Below are 20568 nucleotides of genomic sequence, written 5' to 3'. Positions count from 1 at the left end.
AGCCTTCAGTGAAGCTGTAAATACACTGGAATAAGTTACAATGGTTACTCATGATGCTATAGTAAAATAGTACATAAAGGCGTTATTTTAAAACAGGAAAGGTACTTTCCTTACTCTCAGGTTCATGAGGATTAAAAAAAATTTTTTAGAAGCTCAGTGTCCATCTTGTTGTATTGCCTGGATGTTTTACCTTTGCTCATGAATAATAAATTAACAGTAATCTGTTTCTCTGCCCTTCAACTCCCAGAAAGCAAAGCAATAGGAAAGGGGATTTCCAAATGCAAATGGTTGCCAAAGTCAGCCTGTTTTTCTTCCCTGGGAATCATGAAAAAGCAACAATGAGAACTGAAGTTAAAAATCTTATCCACTTGGAAGGTTTGTTTTTAATTCTCTCTGTAAAAACCCTTGGATCAGAAAAAGTAATCTGAATTGCAGAATTGTTAAAGAAATAAATAGAGGAAAAAAATTACATTTCAGAGTCAAAGGGAGAGCCTGTGGGATACATTCCAGAGTAAATTCCTAGTGTAAATACTTGTACTTGATATAAAATAAAGAATAAAACAAATGAAATAAATCTGACAAAAGGAGTTTTTCGTAAAAAAAAGAAAACCAGATTAAATAGAAGAAAGATAGAAGAAAGGAATTTTAAAAGGTAAAAGGAGATATGAATGAGACATTAAACTTTTAAAAAGCAGAATATATAACTAATCATAAAATCTGGTTCCTTGAAAAAAAATTCAACTCTCTGCAAATACATTTAAAAGCATAAATGAAGTGCGCACTCTTCTAAAGGAAACATAATTTGTAGACTTTTCTGAAGAGAATAAGGACCACGTAGCCCTTCATTACCAAGAAGGGATGAAGAAGATGATGTTGGCCCCCTGTGGATGGGCTCTGCTGGCTTGCTCAGTACTGGATGCCTAACCTGGGGCCTGGCACACAGCACATGCTCAGTAAAGATTTGTTTGAGTGAATAAAGAAAGGAATGAATGGTCAAACCTTTCTTTATGGAATCAACATGACAAGTGAAAACAACACATGATTTTATAATAAACCTCATACCCTGAGGGCAGGGAGATCTGACTGTACCCCTCACTGTGTCACTGCATGCTATGGAGCCTAGTCAGGTTGTCCTAGCCTCTCTGTGTCTCAGTTTCTTCATCTGTAACATCAGGATAATAATACAGACCTCCTGGCCTTGTTGTGATGATTAAGTAAGATAATGTATGAAAATGGGACTTCCCTGGTGGTCCAGTGGGTTAGACTCCTTGCTCCCAATGCAGGGGGGCCAGGTTCAATCCCTGGTCGGGGAACTAGATCCTGCATACATGCCGCAACTAAGAAGCCCACATGCTGCGACTAAGGATCCCGCATGCCACAACTAAGACCTGGCACGGTCAAAATAAATAAATAAATTCATTCATTAACTTTAAAAAAAGATAATGTATGAAAAGAATCCACCATAGTGCCCCACAATTATTAGATATTATTATCAACACTAAAACACCATTAAAATTACTGTAAGAAATTTTATAAAGATGACATCTTGTAGATAAGCTTAAATTTTTTTTTCTTTTGTTATGAAAATTTTCAAATATATACAAAAGTACAGAGTATAATGAACCCCCGTGCACCCAATACCCAGTTTCAATAATTATCAGCTCATGGCTGGTCATCCCCTTCCCCAAACACTTGGATTATTTTGAAGCACATCCCAGACATTACATCATGTCATCTATAATACTTCAATATCTATTTCTAAAACAATAATAATAACCAAAATCCCATATCACACTTAAAAATAAATTAATAATGACTCCTTAATTAGATGAATTGTTGGTCAGCTGGAAGCCACAGGAGTAAAGAAGAGAATCGAGTCGGTCCAAGGCAGGGCTTTAGGTAAGTTCTCTCCAGATCCAACATGATAGAGGCATCCACTGTCACTGTCAAGGCAGTCTCTTTGTGCTGAGGGTCTGATGGCTGGGGGTTGGGGGTGAGGGCGAGATAGAGGGGAGGGGAGGGAATAAGTTTGAAGCCAGCATTTCATGCCTGAAGAAAAGTAAAGCAAGGGTCTCCCATTATCTGTAATTTTCTTACTTCCCAAAACAAATCTCATTTCATTTGAAACAATTCTGTACAAATTCCTCTGCTTCCAAATTGGTGAGATTTTAGAATTGAATTGTATCTTTTCATTACCTTGGGTCACAGTTGGTAGTGTGGCTTTTATGCACTCTGATATCACACAGTGAGCTCATCTAAGGGTGACAAGACTAGTCTACTTTCTGAAATTATTTTTTAAAGATTTTTTGATGTGGACCATTGTTTAAACTATTTATTGAATTTTGTTACAATATTGCTTCTGTTTTATGTTTTGTTTTTTTGGCCCCGAGACATGTGGGATCCTAGCTCCCTGAGCAGGGGTTGAAGCCTCATCCCGTGCATTGGAAGGTGAAGTCCTAACCACTGAATCACCAGGGAAGTCCCTGGTTTCTGAAATTTAACATAGCACAGAAGCTCACACATCTCTGAGAGAATTCAGTTCTTAGAATATCTGATGCTCTGCTCTCTTTCCCCCATTTCCCCTTATTTGTTCTACAACATCAGGAACCCAGTGGAAACCCCAATTTCCTTCTCTACTACTACTTATTAAACCTTAAATTAAGATATTTTCTTTTTTTTCTTAACTGGAATTTGAAGCAATTTGGTTGCTCCAAAACATAAGCTCTTGGCATTAAAGATATTGAACATCGATAGTTCAAACCCAGATTTCTATTCCCCATTTAAAACCAAGGTGAATGAAAAGTCTAGAGTTCAGTGGCTAACATGAGCAAGGAGATGAAGGACGATGCTGAGGAGGCTAGGAGACAAGGAGTCCCCAGAAGGGGCAAAGGGCTCCTAAGATAGGCTGCTTGTTTCTTCTTTGAAAGCCTAAGCCAGCTTAGAAGCAATGGAAACTTCACCTGGAGGAGATAAGGAGTTTGGATTCAGAAGTCTGACCCAGCACAACGGCACTGGGAAATGCCCTCCATCCTGCTGGGGAAGTATGTCTACTTCCCCCTTTAGAAGTCTGGTTTGGGTGGGTAGGGCAATGTCTATTTTATTTGCTGCTGCATCCTTGCTGCTGAGAAGAATGCCTAGCACGTGGTAGGGTGGCAAATATATGTTCTTGACTTAATTAATACTTAAATAATTATTGATTAATTAGTACTGCTCAGCAACCATCACTGTTCCTTACTAAAGGGGCTATTCTACCAAGAACTTGAAAGTTTGACTACCCAAGAGGAAAAAGAAACCAGCATATATTTCTTCTTTTGACCCGAAAAGCCCCTTTAAAACAATCTTTATGACTTTCTTGTGCTTTAATGTATAATTTTAGTGTCTTTAAAATCATGTGGTACAAAAAAATTTTTTTGGTAATAAAACTGACGTAGTGAATCATGGGCAAAGAACAGATGACCTAGTTTGATTAGAAAAGAAGATAGGACAAAGATTTAATGTAGTTCAAAATGAACATTGCCCCCGCATTCATCCTTTTAAGGAATTACTTGGTTTGACGGGCTCAAAATCTTTATCAGCTAGGTTGCTGGAAACCGAGGGCAGGAATGGAAAAGGAAGAGGCATGAGCTGAGTGGGGCCCATTGACCGGGGCGGCTGTGGCGTGCGGGAGGGAGCCCTGCAGAGAGGCTGAGGGGGCAGAGGGTATGAGGTCTACACCAGGGAGGTTACTCAAGGAGCTTCCATGAAAGCAAGAAAAGGAAGAATCAACCAGAGACCCCACCTGCTTGAACCACTGCCAGAGGCCCTGATCATTGCAACTGCCAAGCCCTTTACTCAGAATCACCCTGGCAGCCCCTCTGCCCTCTCTGCCAGAATCCCCGAAGGCCTCCTTCACTCATCTGCGAGCATCTTGCATAATTCCTCACCCTACCTGCCCTCCGGGCCACCCATCCTCAGTGTTTTGCCTTTTCTCAGCTAGCAAAGCTCTCAAAAAAACAAGCGTCCACATCAAAGTGACTTAACAGCAAATGTTTTCTGAAATGATTCTTAATACTTATTACCCCCAAATTATAATACAATATAATTTATGAACAAAATGAAATTGTATTTGCTTCAAGAACCATGGTTACAACCAAAAGGGGATGTTGAGTGGGACGATTCGAGTTTCCTCTCCTGTCCAGAGCTGTCCTCCCCTTGAGGGGAACGCTGGTCGCCTGACCAGTCACACTCGCAACCATGACACCTAAATGTTATTTTCTAGGCTTCCTCAGCGGTGTCCTCCTGCCTGGTGTGGTAGGTAAGTGCTTCATTTCTTTTTAATTGCTCACAGCTTTGTCATCTGAGTCTGCTCAAGGGGACTGTTAGACATGGCCGTGGTGCATTTCTGGGCTTTGTAAAAATTTCAGCTTTCTCCTGTCACTAACTGGTCTGGACAGACATGGGGTCTATTTCTCTCTGCAGCCTGAATAACTGCATGCGGACTTCACGAGTAGCTACTAAAGAGGAGGCGCTCTTGTGGGTGCAAAAACTTCACACAGGACAAACACACACCCCTCTCTGTCTCCTTAGCCTTTCTTTCGCCTTCAAGGACAAGATAGCATACTGGTTACCAGCATAGCTCCTAAGCCAGACTGCCTGAATCTGGACTTCAACTCTGCCATTTTATTATCTAGAAAAACTGGGGCAATTAGCTTAAAGCCCCTCTGCCTCAATTACTTCATCTGTAAGGTGGGGATTGTAGGTCACTGTGAGGATTAAATGAGCTAATACATGACAAGTGCTTAGAGCAGTGTCTAGCACAGAATAGACCATAAATAAACAACATGTGAGAATTTGCTGTTGGTATTTATGGAGAACTCTTCAAGAGCAGAGGGCATCTTATCATCCCAACATACCTCTGAGCAAGGTCATTAGGACCCCCAGTTAACAGATGGGTACCTCTCAGTATAAGTGTCTCAAGTAACTTTCACAAGACTGTACAGTTGCCCAGTGACTGATAACATAAAAACAATTCAATCCTCCATTTCCCAGAAATGTGTGGATCTGAGTAGACTATGACTTTGGTCTTTGGTCAGACCAAGAACTCAATTAGCAGAATACGGCAGGAATTCAAGTGGTACCCAAATGACCTCGGCTCTGCATCTTACCAGACCTGTAACCATATGGGCAAGATACACAGCTTCTTTAGACCTCAGCTTCCCCACGTGTAAAATGTACTAATAAAAATACCTACCTTATTGGGTGGTTGTGAGAATGAAAGAAGATGTAAAGCTTTGAGCACAGGGCCTGATATACATTTAAGGTTCAAATACGTTCAGTGATGAATGAAGGCCGGCCTTCATGAATGAAGGCCGGAGGAGGCAGAGGGAAAGAAGAAGGAATATCTTCAGCCTCTCGTTGCTCTGCTTCCTCCATTAGCTCCTCTCTCCTGAGGCTCTTCTGTTGATTTGCTGTGACGGGTGAGAGGCAGGCTCCAGGGCCAGACAGGCTGGTTACAAAATCAGCCCCACCGTCTGCAGCTGCACCAGCTCTTTTACTTCTCCAAGGCTTGGATTTTGGTCTGTAAGAGGAAGACCGCAATAATACCTTTTGCACAGATGAGCTGGGCAGACTCAGTGAAGACAAGTAAAATCCCCTCTGTGTCTGCTACAGAGGGATTGCTATTTTCTTTGATGGAGGTTAGCAGTGGTGTTACAAAAATGAGAGAAGAAATCTGAAGACAGACGAGGTAAAGGACACTGGACTATCTATGTTCAGGATAGAAAATCGACTCTAGGAAGGATCTTCCGGAAACTGTGCATGCTTGTCACCTCCTGAAAACTTCTGCTAAGTACAATTTTATGTGCTAAATACGATTGATCGGGTAGTGATCTGGGTGAACAAAACCAATGGTGGCATTTGACTCTTTCCAAGTACACATCACCACTTGATGCACTGAAGGAGGTCCAAAAATAAAAATAAAAAAAACAAAAACCAAATAACAGTATGACACTATTTGGTTGGTAAAAATAACTACCTAAGGAAACAGCCCCATTCATTGGAAAATAACACATCTTGAATGTTCAGAGCTGAGACCATGGGCTTAGGAGAATTTGCTTCCATCTTAATGATATTTGAGCAAAGACCTAAAGGAGATGAAGAAATGAGGCATGTGGAAAACCTGGGAAGGGTATTCTAGGAAAATGGAATGGCCACGGCAGAGACCTCAGATGGGGCCATTCCAAGCATGGTGGACCAGGAGGAAGGAGGTCACTCTGGAGAAACCAGGGGGCAAGTGGTAGAAGACGAGAAAAAGACAGGGGATGTGCTTCCTCACTTCTCCTGCCCACCACCTATCGCTTAGCAGAAACTTTGGGCCTATTAGAGAGGCAAAGCTTTACCTCTGTCCATGTTAGGTTTTCAGCTGGGACTCTTTTTTTTTTTTTTTTCCTTAACTTACACAACGTTACATGTCAAATTTGTTCAATAAAAAAGTCGGCTAGGACTCCTTAACAAAAAGGCAGATTCATAAAACAGTTTATTCATGCGTGCAGCTCTCAACACCGGGGGGTCCTGTATGAAGAGACACTCAAACTGGCGGCTTAGAATTCCAGTTTCTGTGGCACCTTCAGCTAAGCACGATACACCTGTAGGAACATGACAGGACAGGGGAAAGCAGTTTTAGTCTTCCAAGGGAGGAAACTGTGGGAAAGTAAATACGTGGGAGAAAACTAATGGAGTAAGTTTCATTTGCAGATTCTTCTGGTGCCTTCTTTGGGCTGATAAGAATCTGCCTCCAGTAAAGTAGAAGGAGACTTTATTGGGTTGGCCAAAAAGTTCGTTCGGGTCTTTCCGCGAGAGCCTACCAAAAACCCGAACGAAATTTTTGGCCAGCCTTATATATCCTGCCTTTAGGCGGAAAAAGGGGGAGGTCAAGAGAGCTTTTCCTGCATTTGCTGCTTCTTAATGGCCTTCAGCTCAAAATAATTTTTATGTCAAAGAGACACATTTGGGGGCAATATATTCTGGTTTCCTTCAGACCCTAGAATAAAATTTTGTCAAAGGTCTCTTGCCTCCAGTGGACTGAATGTAGGTGAGATTGAGCTCTCATGTCGCATGAATTGACCAAGAAAGCACAAACTACGCCAGTGCGAAATTATCCCCCTTCCTGCCGTGACTCCTGTCGAGACTCTTCTCGGGAATGCTGGGTTCCATGGCAAGCCCTTGGGCAGTTTCCCTCCACAGCCCGGACCATTCCACCTGAGCAGTTATGCTCGGGCACTTGGAACCAGGATGCAGGCAGGTAAGAGCATCCACTCAGGAGTGGAACCCGCCTACATGCAATAAAGCCAGGTCAGCTGAGAGAGGTGGAGGACAATGAAGTAGGAAGAAGAGATGAAGCAAGAACCAGAGAAAGGAGGAATGAGTTCCAGGCTGAGGTCCTGGAGGCAGAACAGAATCCAGGCGAAAGCTTGCCTCAGAGGAGCAGTAACGCCGGGTCTCCTAGGAAGGTGGGCAAAGTGGCCTTCATCTCAGTCATTACGTTCCATCACCACCAGGGCTGGAATTAAGGACAATACTATCTTTTCACTGCTGTTACTTCCTCTCCAGCTTAGGAGTGGGGTGGGAGTTTATCACGTATGTTTTTATAGTCTGGATCACAACTGTCCTGACACTTTAGCATGCATCAAAATCATCACATCAAAGATCAAAAATGTTGATTTCTGGGCTCCACTTCCACCATCTGCACCTGTAGCAACTATTTCAAGGAATCCTGATGCAGGTATTATTACATTGAAAATTATGGCTAATAACGATGGTGCTCATATCAGTGTTCAGTGTTGCTCTGTTTCTTATTGTTTTAGAAACTCAGCCAGCCCACGAGTCTCTGAAACCTCAACGAGTACATTTTCAGTCCCAAAATTTTCACAACATTTTGCACTGGCAGCCTGGGCGGGCTTGTCCCGGCAACAGCAGTATCTATTTTGTGCAGTATAAAACGTAAGTAATCTGAGCTTCCTCCAGCTAGTAGAGATGGCCACTAAGATTCCATGTTCTAGAAGGCGATGGAGTGTTAGGATCTGAACTTTTGTCAGTTTCAGAAGGGTTGAGAAGAAGCAGAGGTGGGGGCAGGAGTGTGTCTTCCCTGAAGGTGACACAAAATGCATGATGACGTGTAGTCTGTGACGGGAGATACTTCATCCCTCAGAGACCCAGCGCTGAGACTTCACAGGGTCAGCCTTTGGCTTCACAACAGAGACTCTCAATACACATTTGTCCACTGAATGTTAGAAGCGACTTGTTTAGCACCTAATAGGTCGTCAATTAAATTGACGCTATTGATAGTTGAAAAAGAAGTTGTGGGACACATGGATGTGAGTGTGTAAACTACATTTTCAATTTGAAGGTCATTTCTTTAGAGTGGGTTTACTATTTAGAAAATTCTTTTCAAAAATAAACACCTCCTGTAAGCATGAATGCAAATTGGAACACGCTGAGGCATGTTCCTCCTGTGTGATCTTCAGACAAATTCTAGTGGATCGTTGCCAAAATTCAGATATAATCCACTCCTTTCCTGGATTGAGGCCTGGAAACAGAAGCTCCTGATTTGCAAATGGCAGGTTTTCCCCTTCACACATCTCTGTTCAGGGGGCTGGGGGTGGGAGTATGCAGATAGGAGTTGAAGCTCTTCCTTCTCTTACATAGATTGAGATTCTGGCTGAACATGAGACAGGAGATATTATAGTTTAGCTTTTATGATTTTCTATTCAGAAATTCAGAAGATTAGTTGTAGCTATGGACCAAAGTAGCAATTTTTGTGCCATAAATTCCTTCATGTCTCTCCAGCATGGGGTAGATCCAAAGTCAGATTTTTCCATTTATCAAGCTCTCACTAACTTCAAAGGACTATTTCCAGAAGTTTCTCAGTCTTTAACTGCTGCTTTTCTCAACATATTTTGTGTAGCAACTGTAAACTTCACAAATCTTTACAATAAAGATTTCTCCACTCCAGAAACAGATTTGTGCGTCGTTGGAAATGCTTCCCTGTAGGAAGTGGGGATTGGTGATCTTTTTATATTTCCCCTGTAGGCAGTATAAACATATCCAAAGTGGGCCTATTTATGGTTCAACATAAACAGTGGATTAGACGTTGTTTTTCCATGAAATTAATGAAGATTAAACTTTAGGGCCCCATGGAAAAATTTCATAGTTGTAATTCTTTTTCCTAAATAGAGCTCTTAAATTTGTATAAATTTCAGAATACCTGGATCCATTCCTACCTATGTGATATTTTCAATAGCACAATGCAGATTTATGTTTTCAAAATTTTTCGTTTTGGGTCTATCCAGTTCTCATGGGTCTACTGACAGTTTTTGTCCCATTTAGGATAGGACAAAAAATGAAGTATTACACTAAAAAAGAAGCCAGTCATTACAGCTAAATTCAGCTAGCAAAGGCAATGTCTAATAAGAGTTAGAAAACATTAAATTGTGCTTAATATATGTTGTTGGTTCTGCTCTTATGGTGTCTTCTGATATAATGAAACTGCTGTCAGCATATAGTTTACAGAGTACAGACATCAGCAATGCTCTTCATTATATGGCTAAAAAGTTATATTTCAAGTCCTTCAACAAATATTTTGGAAGCTTTCTCCCCAGCCTCTAATTCCTGCTCTGTTCCCACCATCATCTTATTGCATTTTCTTTGATTTGTGACTGGTAAGGAAAGGAAGCATTAATCCTCCCTTTTGCTGTTACACCATCCCACAGTCTTAGGCTGAATCCATGTATCTGGCGCTTTGCCTCATTACCTTTTCTTCCTGGGTTCTCCCCATTCTCTCCCAGCCTCTAATTACAAAACCCCTTAAAGAGCCCTTCCTACAACCTTGTTCAGTTGTCAAATAAGAGATTGATGTTATGTGTTGGGTAAGTGTCACCTGAGATGAAAAGTGGTAGCAACTTGTCAGAATCAGCCACGTTACTCAACAGCAAGCTGATAAGAAGTGAGGAAAACCACAAGTGTTGAAACCTCAGGAGCCTGAAGGACATGGAGAGCTCGTAGTCAAAAATGGAAGTTGGTTCAGACCACAGAAGAAAAACTTCACTAAGTACTAAAAATCCAAAAACCCTCATGCTAGTGTTACAGAAGGTATCAAGCTTGAGTTTATATTTCAACGAGATAGCACTTTGAAAGCACTTAAATTAATTTAAAACTTTTAAAGATACTTAAGAACAGCTGTCAGCTTTCACAGTGGTGCTGATATTGGAGGACAAATTTCAGCCAGTCTGAAAACTGAATAGACTGAAAAAACTGAAGACTCCTTCAGTGGAATAAAGGAATGCAGATTTTTGTCTTTTCCCTTCTATAGGTATGGACAGAGACAATGGAAAAATAAAGAGGACTGCTGGGGTATTCGAGAGTTCTTCTGTGACCTTACCAATGAAACGTCAGACATATGGGAACCTTACTACGGGAGAGTGAGGACGACCCTGGCTGGGGTCCACTCAGGCTGGACCATGACACAGCGGTTCTCTCCCTGGTGGGAAAGTGAGTTCCATGGAGTTTCTTTGCATTTGCTTTTCCTGCCCTTGAATAGCCCTCATGGAGCATGGTTAGCTAGCTACCAGGCCCTGTGCTTTGGTGAGGTCCACACCATCGTCTCACTTGATGTCATTCTCAGAACAGCTCTAGCAGATGGCTTTTACTATTCTCATTTACAGCCCAGGAAGTCAGGGCACAGAAACTTTAGTAGTAGCCCAGGTCTCAGAATTCAAATTTGGCTGCCTCTGATTCAGAGCTGACATTCTATCCCACTGCCAGGGTGTTGCCTGCTAGAAAAAAGAAGTATTTTTAGATAGCAGAAAAGGAGCCATATGGGGTTATTCCTAAGCATGACGGTGAAGTTCTTGAAAATACACATTAGAAAAATTTTCTATTGAGGAAATTAAGACTTTTAGTCACCTGTCCAAAAGAGGAGACAAAAAGTGCTCTCTTGTATCCATTTCTCAATGATGTATATTCTTCTAATTTAGTCATAATGTCAGAATAATATACTATAATCTATGATGTAAATTATAAATGGAGCCATTGCCAGCAGACCTTATATAAGGGGCTTCCCTGGTGGCGCAGTGGTTGGGAGTCCACCTGCCGAGGCAGGGGACATGGGTTTGTGCCCCGGTCTGGGAAGATCCCACATGCCACGGAGCAGCTGGGCCCGTGAGCCACGGCTGCTGAGCCTGCGCACCCGGAGCCTGTGCTCCGCAACGGGAGAGACCACAACAGTGAGAGGCCTGCGTACCGCAAAAAAAAAAAAAAAATAGACAAAGGGTATGAGAAAAAAAGTTTAATGTATATGTACAAAGATATGCATAACAAGACAGAAAATATGGGTATTTACTACAGTCCTCACAATGGCAACTAGTCATGAAGCTGTAGTTAATATTTATAACTGCTTTTCTCATGATTTAACTCAACGTTCTCTTTCTTTTCAGCCAGCATCTCAACTTTCCATTTTTGAGGAGTTTGAGTCCTTTTGATCTTTTTCATATTAGCTTAACATAGTCTTAAATTAATTTTTATCACTGAATATAGGAGATCTAAGAGGCACCTCCAAGGATACCAAGCATACTTGACCCCGCTGTATATATAATTCTATTTCCCTTTGATAATTGGAACCAGTCACCCTAGACAACAGAAGTACCGCATTTCCTCCTTGTTGGTTAAATGGCATAAAGAGATCCCAACCTTCAGGAGGCAGCCTCAACTTCCAATTCTTTGAAAATATTGTTGTTATAACCCAGAAGAATTAAGGATCAAGTGTATGGGCATTGCCTCCACCTAGATTTATTAAACAGCTTTATTGAGATAAAATTCACATCCCTTACGATTACTCATATAATGTGTACAATTCAATAATTTTTTACTCTATTCACAGATAAGTACAACCATCACCCATAGTCAATTTTAGAACATTTTCATCACCACAAAAGAGAAACTCCATACTCTTTGGCTATCACCCTCCTATTCTCTCCCTCCTTTAGCCTCTCAGCCCTAGGTGACCACTAATCTACTTTCTGTCTCTAAAGAGTTCCCTCACCTTGATATTTCATATGAATAGAATCATATAATATGTGATGTTTTGTGACTGGCTCCTTTCATTTAGCATAATGTTTTCAAGGTTTGTCCATTTTGTAGCATGTATCAGTGCTTCGTTCCTTCTTGTGGCTGAATAATATTGCAGTACACGGATATACTGCATTTTGTTTATCCATTCCTCAGTTGATGGATATTTGAGTTGTTTCCACATTTTAGCTCCTGTGAATAGAGCTCCTATAAATGTTCATGTACAAGTTTTTTTGTAGACATGTTTTTATTTCTCTTGGGTATATACCTAGGAGTGGAATCACTCGGTCACCCTGTAACTGTATGTTTAATCATTTGAGAAACTACCAGACTGTTTTCCAAAGCAGCTGCACCATTTTCCATTCCCATCAGCAGTGTATGAGGGTTCCTATTTCCCCACATCCTTAGCGCCACTATGTCACCTTTTGATTATAACAATCCTAGTGCATGTGAAATGGTATCTCATGTGATTTTGCTTTGCATTTCCCTGATGATTAGTGATGTCGAGCATCTTTTCATGTGTTTATTGGCCATTTGCATATCTCCCTTGGAAAATTGTCCGTTCAGATACTTTGCCCATTTTTAAATTGAATGATTTGTCTTTTAATTACTGAGTTTTAAGTTTTTTGTATATTATGGACACCATTACCTTATCAGATATATGATTTTCAAATATTTTCTCCCATTCTGTGATTTGTCTTTTCACTTTCTCGGTGGTGCCATTTGAAGCCCCAAAGTATTTAACTTTGGTGAAGTCCAATCTACCTATTTTTTCTCTTGCTACTCATGCTTTTGGGGTCATATCTAAGAATTCTTTGCCAAACCCAAGGCTATGAAGATTTATCCTAAGCTTTCTTCTATGAGTTTTATAGTTTTGGCTCTTACATTTAAATCTTTGATCAATTTTGAGTTCATTTTTATATATGATGTGAGGTAAGGGTCCAACTTCATTCTTTTGTATATGGCTATACATATGTCCCAGCATCATTTGTTGAAAAGGTATTCTCTACCCATTGAATGATCTTGGCACCCTGTTGAAAATGCAAGCCATAGAGAGAAAATATTCACAGTGCATGTTTGGGACAAAGGACTATGTCCAGAATGTACAAAGAACTTTTACAAATCAATAATAAAAAGACAAGACAACTAATTTAAAAAATGGGCAAAGACTTGAACAGGCTTTTCACAAAAGGGAATATTCAAGTGGCCAATGAACTTATGAAATTCCATTAGTCATCAGGGAAATGCAACTTAAAAACACAATAAATTGGTACTACACACTTACCAGAATGGCCAAAATTAAACTTTTTAAAAATAATAATGCCAAGTATTAGAGAGAATGTGAAAAAAATGGGAACTTTCATACACTGCTGAAGGGAATATAAATTGGTGTATCTACTGTGGGGAAATGGCAGAATTTACAAAAGCTAAACATATATAAACTCTGTCACCCAGAAATTCCACTCTTAGTTATATTCCCAACAAAATGAATGTTTCTCAAGTGACATATACAAGAATGTTCCTGCTACTTTACTCAGAATATCCAAAAACTAGAAACAACCTAAAAGTCTGTGAATAACACAATGGATGAATTGTGTTATTCATACAATTAAATACCACACAACAATCAAAAGAAAAAACTCTTTTTTTAAAATGTTTTTATAGCATTCTTTATATATATATTTATTTATTTATTTATTTATTTATTTTATTACTTATTTTTGGCTGCACTGGGTCTTCTTTGCTGTGCACGGGCTTTCTCCAGTTGCGACGAGTGGGACTACTCTTCATTGTGGTGTGCGGGCTTCTCATTGCGGTGGCTTCTCTTGTTGAGGAGCACAGGCTCTAGGTGCACAGGCTTCAGTAGTTGTGGCACGCAGGCTCAGTAGTTGTGGCGCATGGGCTTAGTTGCTCCGCGTCATGTGGGATCTTCCCGGACCAGGGCTCGAACCTGTGTCTCCTGCATTGGCAGGCGGATTCTTAACCACTGAGCCACCAGGGAAGCCCCGAAAGAACACACTCCTGATACATGCAACATGGATAGATGTATAGACTTTAGATTGCCAGGGCTACCATAGCAAAATACCACAGACTTGGTGGCTTAAACAACAGAAATTTATTTTCCTACACTTCTGGAGACTGGAAGTCCAAGATCAAGGTGTCCACAGGTTTGGTTTCTTCTGAAGCCATTCTCCTTGGCCACTTTCTTGCTGTGTCCTTCCATGGTCATCCCTCTGTGCTCAATTGTATGTGTCTTCTTATAAGGACACCAGTCATATTGGATTAGGGACCACCCATACCACACATATGACTTCATTTTTTAAAAAGCCATATGCTTTTTTAAAAAAGACCCTATCTCCAAATGCAGTCATATTCTGAGGTACTGGGTGTTAGGCCTTCATCCTATGAATTTGACGAGAGGCACAATTCAGCCCATAATTATACATATACAAATAAAAGTGAAAGAGTGAAACAAGGCAGACACACAAAAAAGTGTATATTGTATGATTCCAAAAATGAATGTACATGGCGATAAAAGTTAGGAAAATTGTGGTTATCCTCTGGGGTTAAGTAATTGGAGGAAAGGTGAAGGAGGTTTCTGGGGTGTTGGTGATGTCCTGTTGTTTGTTCTGGATGGTAGCTATACAGGAGTGTTTATTTGTAAAGATTTGTTGAGCCATATCCTCACGATTTATTTGTCTGTATCTATCTTATAAGTTGATAAAAAGTGTATTTAAAATTTTAAAATTCTAACTAAACAACAAAAAAGAAAGCATCAACTTTCAACATGTGTTCACAATAAAAACACAAGGAAGCAGATCAACACAAGCAAGGTTGGAAGAAACAAGTACTGGCTGGACCAGTGCTTCAAGGTTTTGTAGTATTGGAAGCAGATAATAAATTAAATAACTTAAAGAAGTAACAGAGGGAATAAAAACATAATCAAAGGACAAAATATTACTCAGACCAAATAGATTGAAAAAGACCCAAATAGAGCTCATAGAAATGAAAAAAATATAATCATTGAAATTCAAAAAGTTGATTTGGGGGGTTAAAGATCAGTTTAGACATGACAAAGTAGTAAACTGATGGACTGGAAGACAGCTCTGAAGAAACCCTTCAGAATACTCCACTGAGAAAAAAAAGATGGAGAAAGAAAATGACATATGGAAAATCGAATGAGAAATGCTAACAGATGTTGAACTGAAATTCTAGAATAAAAGCATGTATATCTCTGTCTCTATCTATCTCTAAGTTGATTGACCATGGCTAGTTTTCAAGAATTATAAAAGATATGTATCTACAAACTAAAAATACATAATGAACGCCGAACAAGAAAACAACAACAAAACCCATTAACGAATTAAATCATTTAGAATTACCATAGTTAATCTGGGGGAAATTAAAGTGACTATTAATTTATTTAGTTTTCTTTCCTAGTTAACGATCATCTGATTATTGATACCAAAGACAAGAAACAAAAATTCTCTCTTGATCCTTCTCCTGCTATTCCATAGTATATAACATAATTCTGTTGAAATAATTTTATAGCAACAAGTCTTCAAATGATTTTCAAGCTGCTTTGAAATTTTACATCTTTAAGGACCTACAAACTATTGGCCTTACACTAAGATCTTCACCCAAATAACTTTTTATACTTCGTTTTCCAAAACAATCACCACAGGCTGTGGAAATGACTGATAAAAGTCCTCTTAAAGCTGCTTCAGAATATATGTCTTTGCAAATAAAGAATTATCTGCAAAGAAACTTCTCAGATATCTATACTTTAGGTGTTAGCAGTATCTCTTCATAATGATTTTTGCCAGATCCCTGAGCTTAATAATGATTTGTTATTATGCATAATGTGTCCATATGAAATATTACATTTTTGGGTGATATTGTCAAATTTTCCTATTTTTCCTCAGCAAAAATAGATCCTCCATTCATGAATATAACCCAAGTTAATGGATCTTTGTTGGTGAATCTCCATGCTCCCAACTTACCATACAGGGACCAAAAAAGAAAAAACGTATCAATGGAATACTATGGGCTAGTATACCGAGTCTTTGTAATTAACAATTCACTGGAAAAGGTAAGTTCAGATGAATAGATTAGTTTGGTTTTTTTTTTGTTTGTTTAAGCAACATTTTAGCCATAAAATAAGTCCTGTCTTTTGCTACTCTATCCCCTCTTATTTTTCCTTATCGTTTTTTAGTTCCTTCTCACTTTCACCCTCATTGATAAGCAATTAGTGGTTACCATCGCCATCAGAATTGTGTGTACGTGTGTTTGCACCTTTTCCGTCACTCAGCTGGTTTCCTTTTGATTTTCCCTGCATATCTAAGGATTGGTATTAACAATATTTAATTCCATTTGATTGTCACAAATATTCATTTTTATGGACTTTACACACCTTATTTTAAAGTGGCTTTTGGATCAGAGCATTATATATTAGTGCCAGTTTTGCTCTGATATTATAATCCTCCATTGGCGACTTTATTTTGGTTTGGTGACTGTTCCTTTGTTTTGGTGTCCATCTAAGACAGGGTTCCTTTGGCTGTAGAAAACAGAAACCCATTCAAACTGGTTCAAATAGAAAAGTGGAGGGGAGAGGAGGATTTTTACTCGGAGGTAATGATCAATCTTACAACAGCCAGAAGCAAGAAATAAAGAGCTGCCAGGCTTTGCAGTCACTGGGAAGGAGAAATGGAGAAGCAAGGTGTAAAGAATCTCACTCTGTTTCTCTGTGGTCACATGCCACATGTCTACAACTGTCCCCAAATCTACTCCATTCTCCTCACTGCACAGTTCAAATTCTTAAAAAAGAGACTCTGACCACTGGGTCAGTCAATCAGCATCACTAGGGAGAAGTCATGTGGTTCCTCCACAGCCATGTGACCTGTCCCTTTCTCAGCCTGTGAGCTAGGACTCTGGAGAAGGAGGATGTGTCTTGGAAGAAACCCTACGGCCCATCTAAACTGGTCATGAACAACTTAGTTTTATCAAAAATAGAGCAAGTCAATGACTTACTGGAAACCATTTATCATCTCATTTTTCCCCCTTGTGTGTAGGAGCAAAAGGTATATGAAGGAGCTCACAGAGTTGTTGAAATTGAAGCTCTAACACCTCACACTGGTTACTGTATAGTGGCTGAAATGTATCAGCCCACATTAGACAGAAGAAGTCAGAGAAGCCAAGAGAGATGTGTGGAAAGTCCTTGAAGTGCTCTGCAGAGCGGCAATCCAAACTCTCTGAGAATAGGACAGCTCGTTTTGAAGAATCTCATTGAAAGTTGTTTATATATATATATTTTTTTCTGAAATATAGTTGATTTACAATGTTGTGCTAGTTAGTTTTTATATATTCTTAATGCAATGTTCACCGTTATACTTCACCTCTTTGTTTAATCATTCTTTCTTCCTTTATATTTTATCTGTAAACTAAATTTAAGAAGTTCCCCTCTGCAAAAAAAACAGAAAAACATTAGAATTTAAAGAAGAGGCAGAAAAAAAAGGGCTCTGTGAAATACAGAACTTTATTTCTGACTGTAACATCTCTAACATAATCTCCATTCTTCTAAGTCAGCTAAGTAAAAATTAAAGAACCAAGGAGCAGTAGGCATGTTTTTAAATGTTGAATGAATTTTTTAAAATAGCATCACAGACAAGCAATCCTGATGCAATCCTTTTTCACTATCTATTGACAGTTAACTTGACATAGATATTTCAACTTTCACATAAGTGGAATTTTTATGTGAATGAGCATTTTCCCATACATTTCTATTTTATATGAATATACTTTCCATACATTCATTTTCTATTATATAATATTCTTACTTAATGAACCAATATTTTCTTTTAAATTCTGTTCTATGTAAATAAGAATAATATTTGAAAAAAAGCCTCTCATGATCTCTGGATTAATATCTAGGTTAAGTTTATCAGCAATAACATCTAAATACCAAAGGATGCCTACTCAGTACAATTTCCTTCATTTAACACATACTCACATTAAGGTTTTCTTTTCTGTTTTTGTTTGTTTTTTAATATTGCCTGAGAAGAATGTATCTTTATTCTCAAAGTCAGGTATAAGATTTTTCAGCGACAAAGTAAAAAAGAACGTTTAACTCTAATTTATACCACACTCATTACTCAATCCTCCTGGTGAAGTGTCCCTTGCCAGTGGCATCTTCATAATCTCTATATACAAGGATCTTTTGAATGACAGTTTGGTTGGGGACATAGGGTATGGTTGGGGACCAGGTAAAGAAGTTGACTTGCAGCTGAAAGCATAGCATGGGTGGTAGGTTTATTGGGGAGAGGGGCTAGTGCTGGCAGAGATTGTAGAGCCAGTTAAAACCCACCAACAATCTCCTAGCAGCTCCAGCCCGCAACAAGTGAAGGTCTATGGGCTCGGGCTCCAGGTAGCAACAGAAGGCTACCTTCCTCACCTTGGGCTCAGTGTTTAAGGCTGTCTTTTTCTGTGAAGAGCTATGAATTGGAGAACATTTGTACGATTCCTCATGAACATTGCTACAAAATGTGACAAAAATATATTGTTTCTGGTTATATACAATTACACACAATAATAAACTGATTAAAAATTCAGAAATGTGTGGAGGGAGAAAGTAAGAGACAGAGAAAGAGCTAGAGAATTATTTTCACTGCTTTCGCATGTGGTCAAAAAAAATGAATTTGAGCACACATCTCAAGATAAAAATTACTTTAATCTATGTTTTTGAATTACGGTTTGCTTTTTTGTTGTTGTTGTTGTTTTTTTTTTTTTTTTTTGCTTGCTGTCCTTTTGAGGGGGAATTAAGAGCAATGGGATGGGTATAGAGTAAGGATTGTGTGTGGCCAACAGCATTTAAGTTTTTGAAATTCAATACTCCTGAAGACTGATCTAAAAACAGTTATGGCTGCCTCATGAAAGTTATTAGGTAGCATCAAGTTTTATTTTATGTTTGTTGTACTTTGTTTTTGCTTTCATGCTTAGGCAAGTTACTTAGTCATGCTTAGGCAAGAGTAAAATACTTTGTAAAAAATGATAACTGTTACATTCTTCATTGGGTTAGGACTATACTGTACTATTTCAATAAATCTTTTAATTTTTTTGCTTTGTATTTTGACATATCTGTTACTTGGGTTTTTTAAAGGACAGACTTGTAAATTCTGTCAGATGAAATCCTAGTTAGACTTCTTAGACCTACACTAAGTTCCAACCAGAAAAGAGCAAACAGTGTTGAGCAGGACTTCAGGCATTCCTTGATCTTGCCCTATGATCAAATGGCAATTCCACTCTTACAGGTTCTCAGGCCAAAAGCTTTGGGGCCATCTCTGTTTCCTCCCTTTCAGTCACATCCTATATTCAATCTGTCAATAAATTCTACTGGCTCTAAACTTCAAAATATAACTTTTCTCACACCTACCTTATTCCAGGCCAACACCGTTTCTCATCTGGATGATTTCTAGAGACACCTGGCTGGTCTCCCTCTCTGCTCTTGCCTCATTCTAGTCTGGTCTCAGCAGGGTAGCCGGGTGATGCTTTGAACATAAATCAGATCATGTCACTCTTCTGCTCCTAACCCTCCAATGGCTCCCCATCTCATAAAGGTAAAAAACCAAAGTTCTTCCCATGGCCTCCAAGGCCCTGGATGATCTGACTCCTTTTCTCCTAATCTCTCCGACCTCAGTCCCTAATTCTGACCACTCTCACTTTGTTCCAGCACACTGACCCTGCTGCTTGGCACTCAAATGCAAACGTTCTGGCCTGAGGGCCTCTCTACCAGCTGCTTCCTGGAAAGCTGTGCCAGCAGTCCATAGGCTAGCACCCTCACCTACACTAGGTCTTTGCTGCAAGGTTGCCTTATCAGTGACGCTTCCCTCACCATTCGATTTAAAATGGCAAACTGCCCACCGTGACTCTCTCTACCCCTCATTTTCCCTCACAGCACTTAAACCACCTGACAGACTGTCATTCACTTGTTTATTGTTTGTCTTTCCCTCCTCCACTAGAATGTAAAGGCAGGTCTGTCACTTTGTTTTGCTTTGTTTTGTTCTGTTCCCACAGCTGTCTCTTCATCCTCTAGAACAGAACCTGTGCATAGCAGATGCTCAATTAATATTTGTGAGATAATTTAATGAAGCAAGAGTGGAACCACTGACATCATGGGAGAGTTGGTGAGGAGGACAGGGGAGGAGACTTTTCTTATCATTTTGTGCAATCTGCTGCCTATCTTCCTCCACAGGTTAGTGTGAGAGAGTGAGCCATTCTTTACAGAAACCCAACGACGGAGATAAGCAGAGATAAGGTCTTGGGCAATTCTGAGCAGAGCTATTCTGGAGTAATTGTTTCTTCCTCCAACTGAGTGTCACTTCCTAGGCATTGTTTGCTCTCCTTGGATAGTGGTCACGTCCAGAATTCCCGCCCCAGGTTTTCTTTAAAAGGAGAGAGGGAGTGAAATTGGGA

General features: G+C 39.6%; 1 protein-coding gene across 1 annotated transcript; it reads left to right on the top strand.

Moving 5' to 3' along the window:
- The first annotated feature begins 3564 nt into the window (after nt 1-3564).
- IL22RA2 (interleukin 22 receptor subunit alpha 2) lies at nt 3565-17665 on the top strand. Its single transcript, XM_089922039.1, has 5 exons — nt 3565-4294; nt 7842-7977; nt 10346-10524; nt 16026-16192; nt 17172-17665. The coding sequence occupies exons 1-5, from the start codon at nt 4234-4236 to the stop codon at nt 17319-17321; spliced, it is 693 nt and encodes a 230-aa protein (XP_089778165.1). The 5' UTR covers nt 3565-4233; the 3' UTR covers nt 17322-17665.
- Nucleotides 17666-20568: the final 2903 nt, after the last annotated feature.

Source organism: Delphinapterus leucas, chromosome 12 (genome assembly GCF_059928025.1).
Source record: "Delphinapterus leucas isolate spDelLeu-1000000601 "Yukka" chromosome 12, BTC_Dleu_Yukka2, whole genome shotgun sequence".
In the NCBI taxonomy this organism is placed as follows: Eukaryota; Metazoa; Chordata; class Mammalia; order Artiodactyla; family Monodontidae; genus Delphinapterus; species Delphinapterus leucas.
The sequence above is the reverse complement of the archived record's forward strand: the minus strand, read 5'-3'. Positions and strand labels throughout refer to the sequence as shown.

Bases quoted from the DNA above. Each gene is read 5' to 3' on its own strand.
- IL22RA2 (XM_089922039.1), top strand. From the start codon at position 4,234: ATGACACCTAAATGTTATTTTCTAGGCTTCCTCAGCGGTGTCCTCCTG. The intron at 7,978-10,345 runs GTAAGTAATCTG...TCCCTTCTATAG, and splicing joins TATTTTGTGCAGTATAAAAC to GTATGGACAGAGACAATGGA. The intron at 16,193-17,171 runs GTAAGTTCAGAT...CCTTGTGTGTAG, and splicing joins TTAACAATTCACTGGAAAAG to GAGCAAAAGGTATATGAAGG.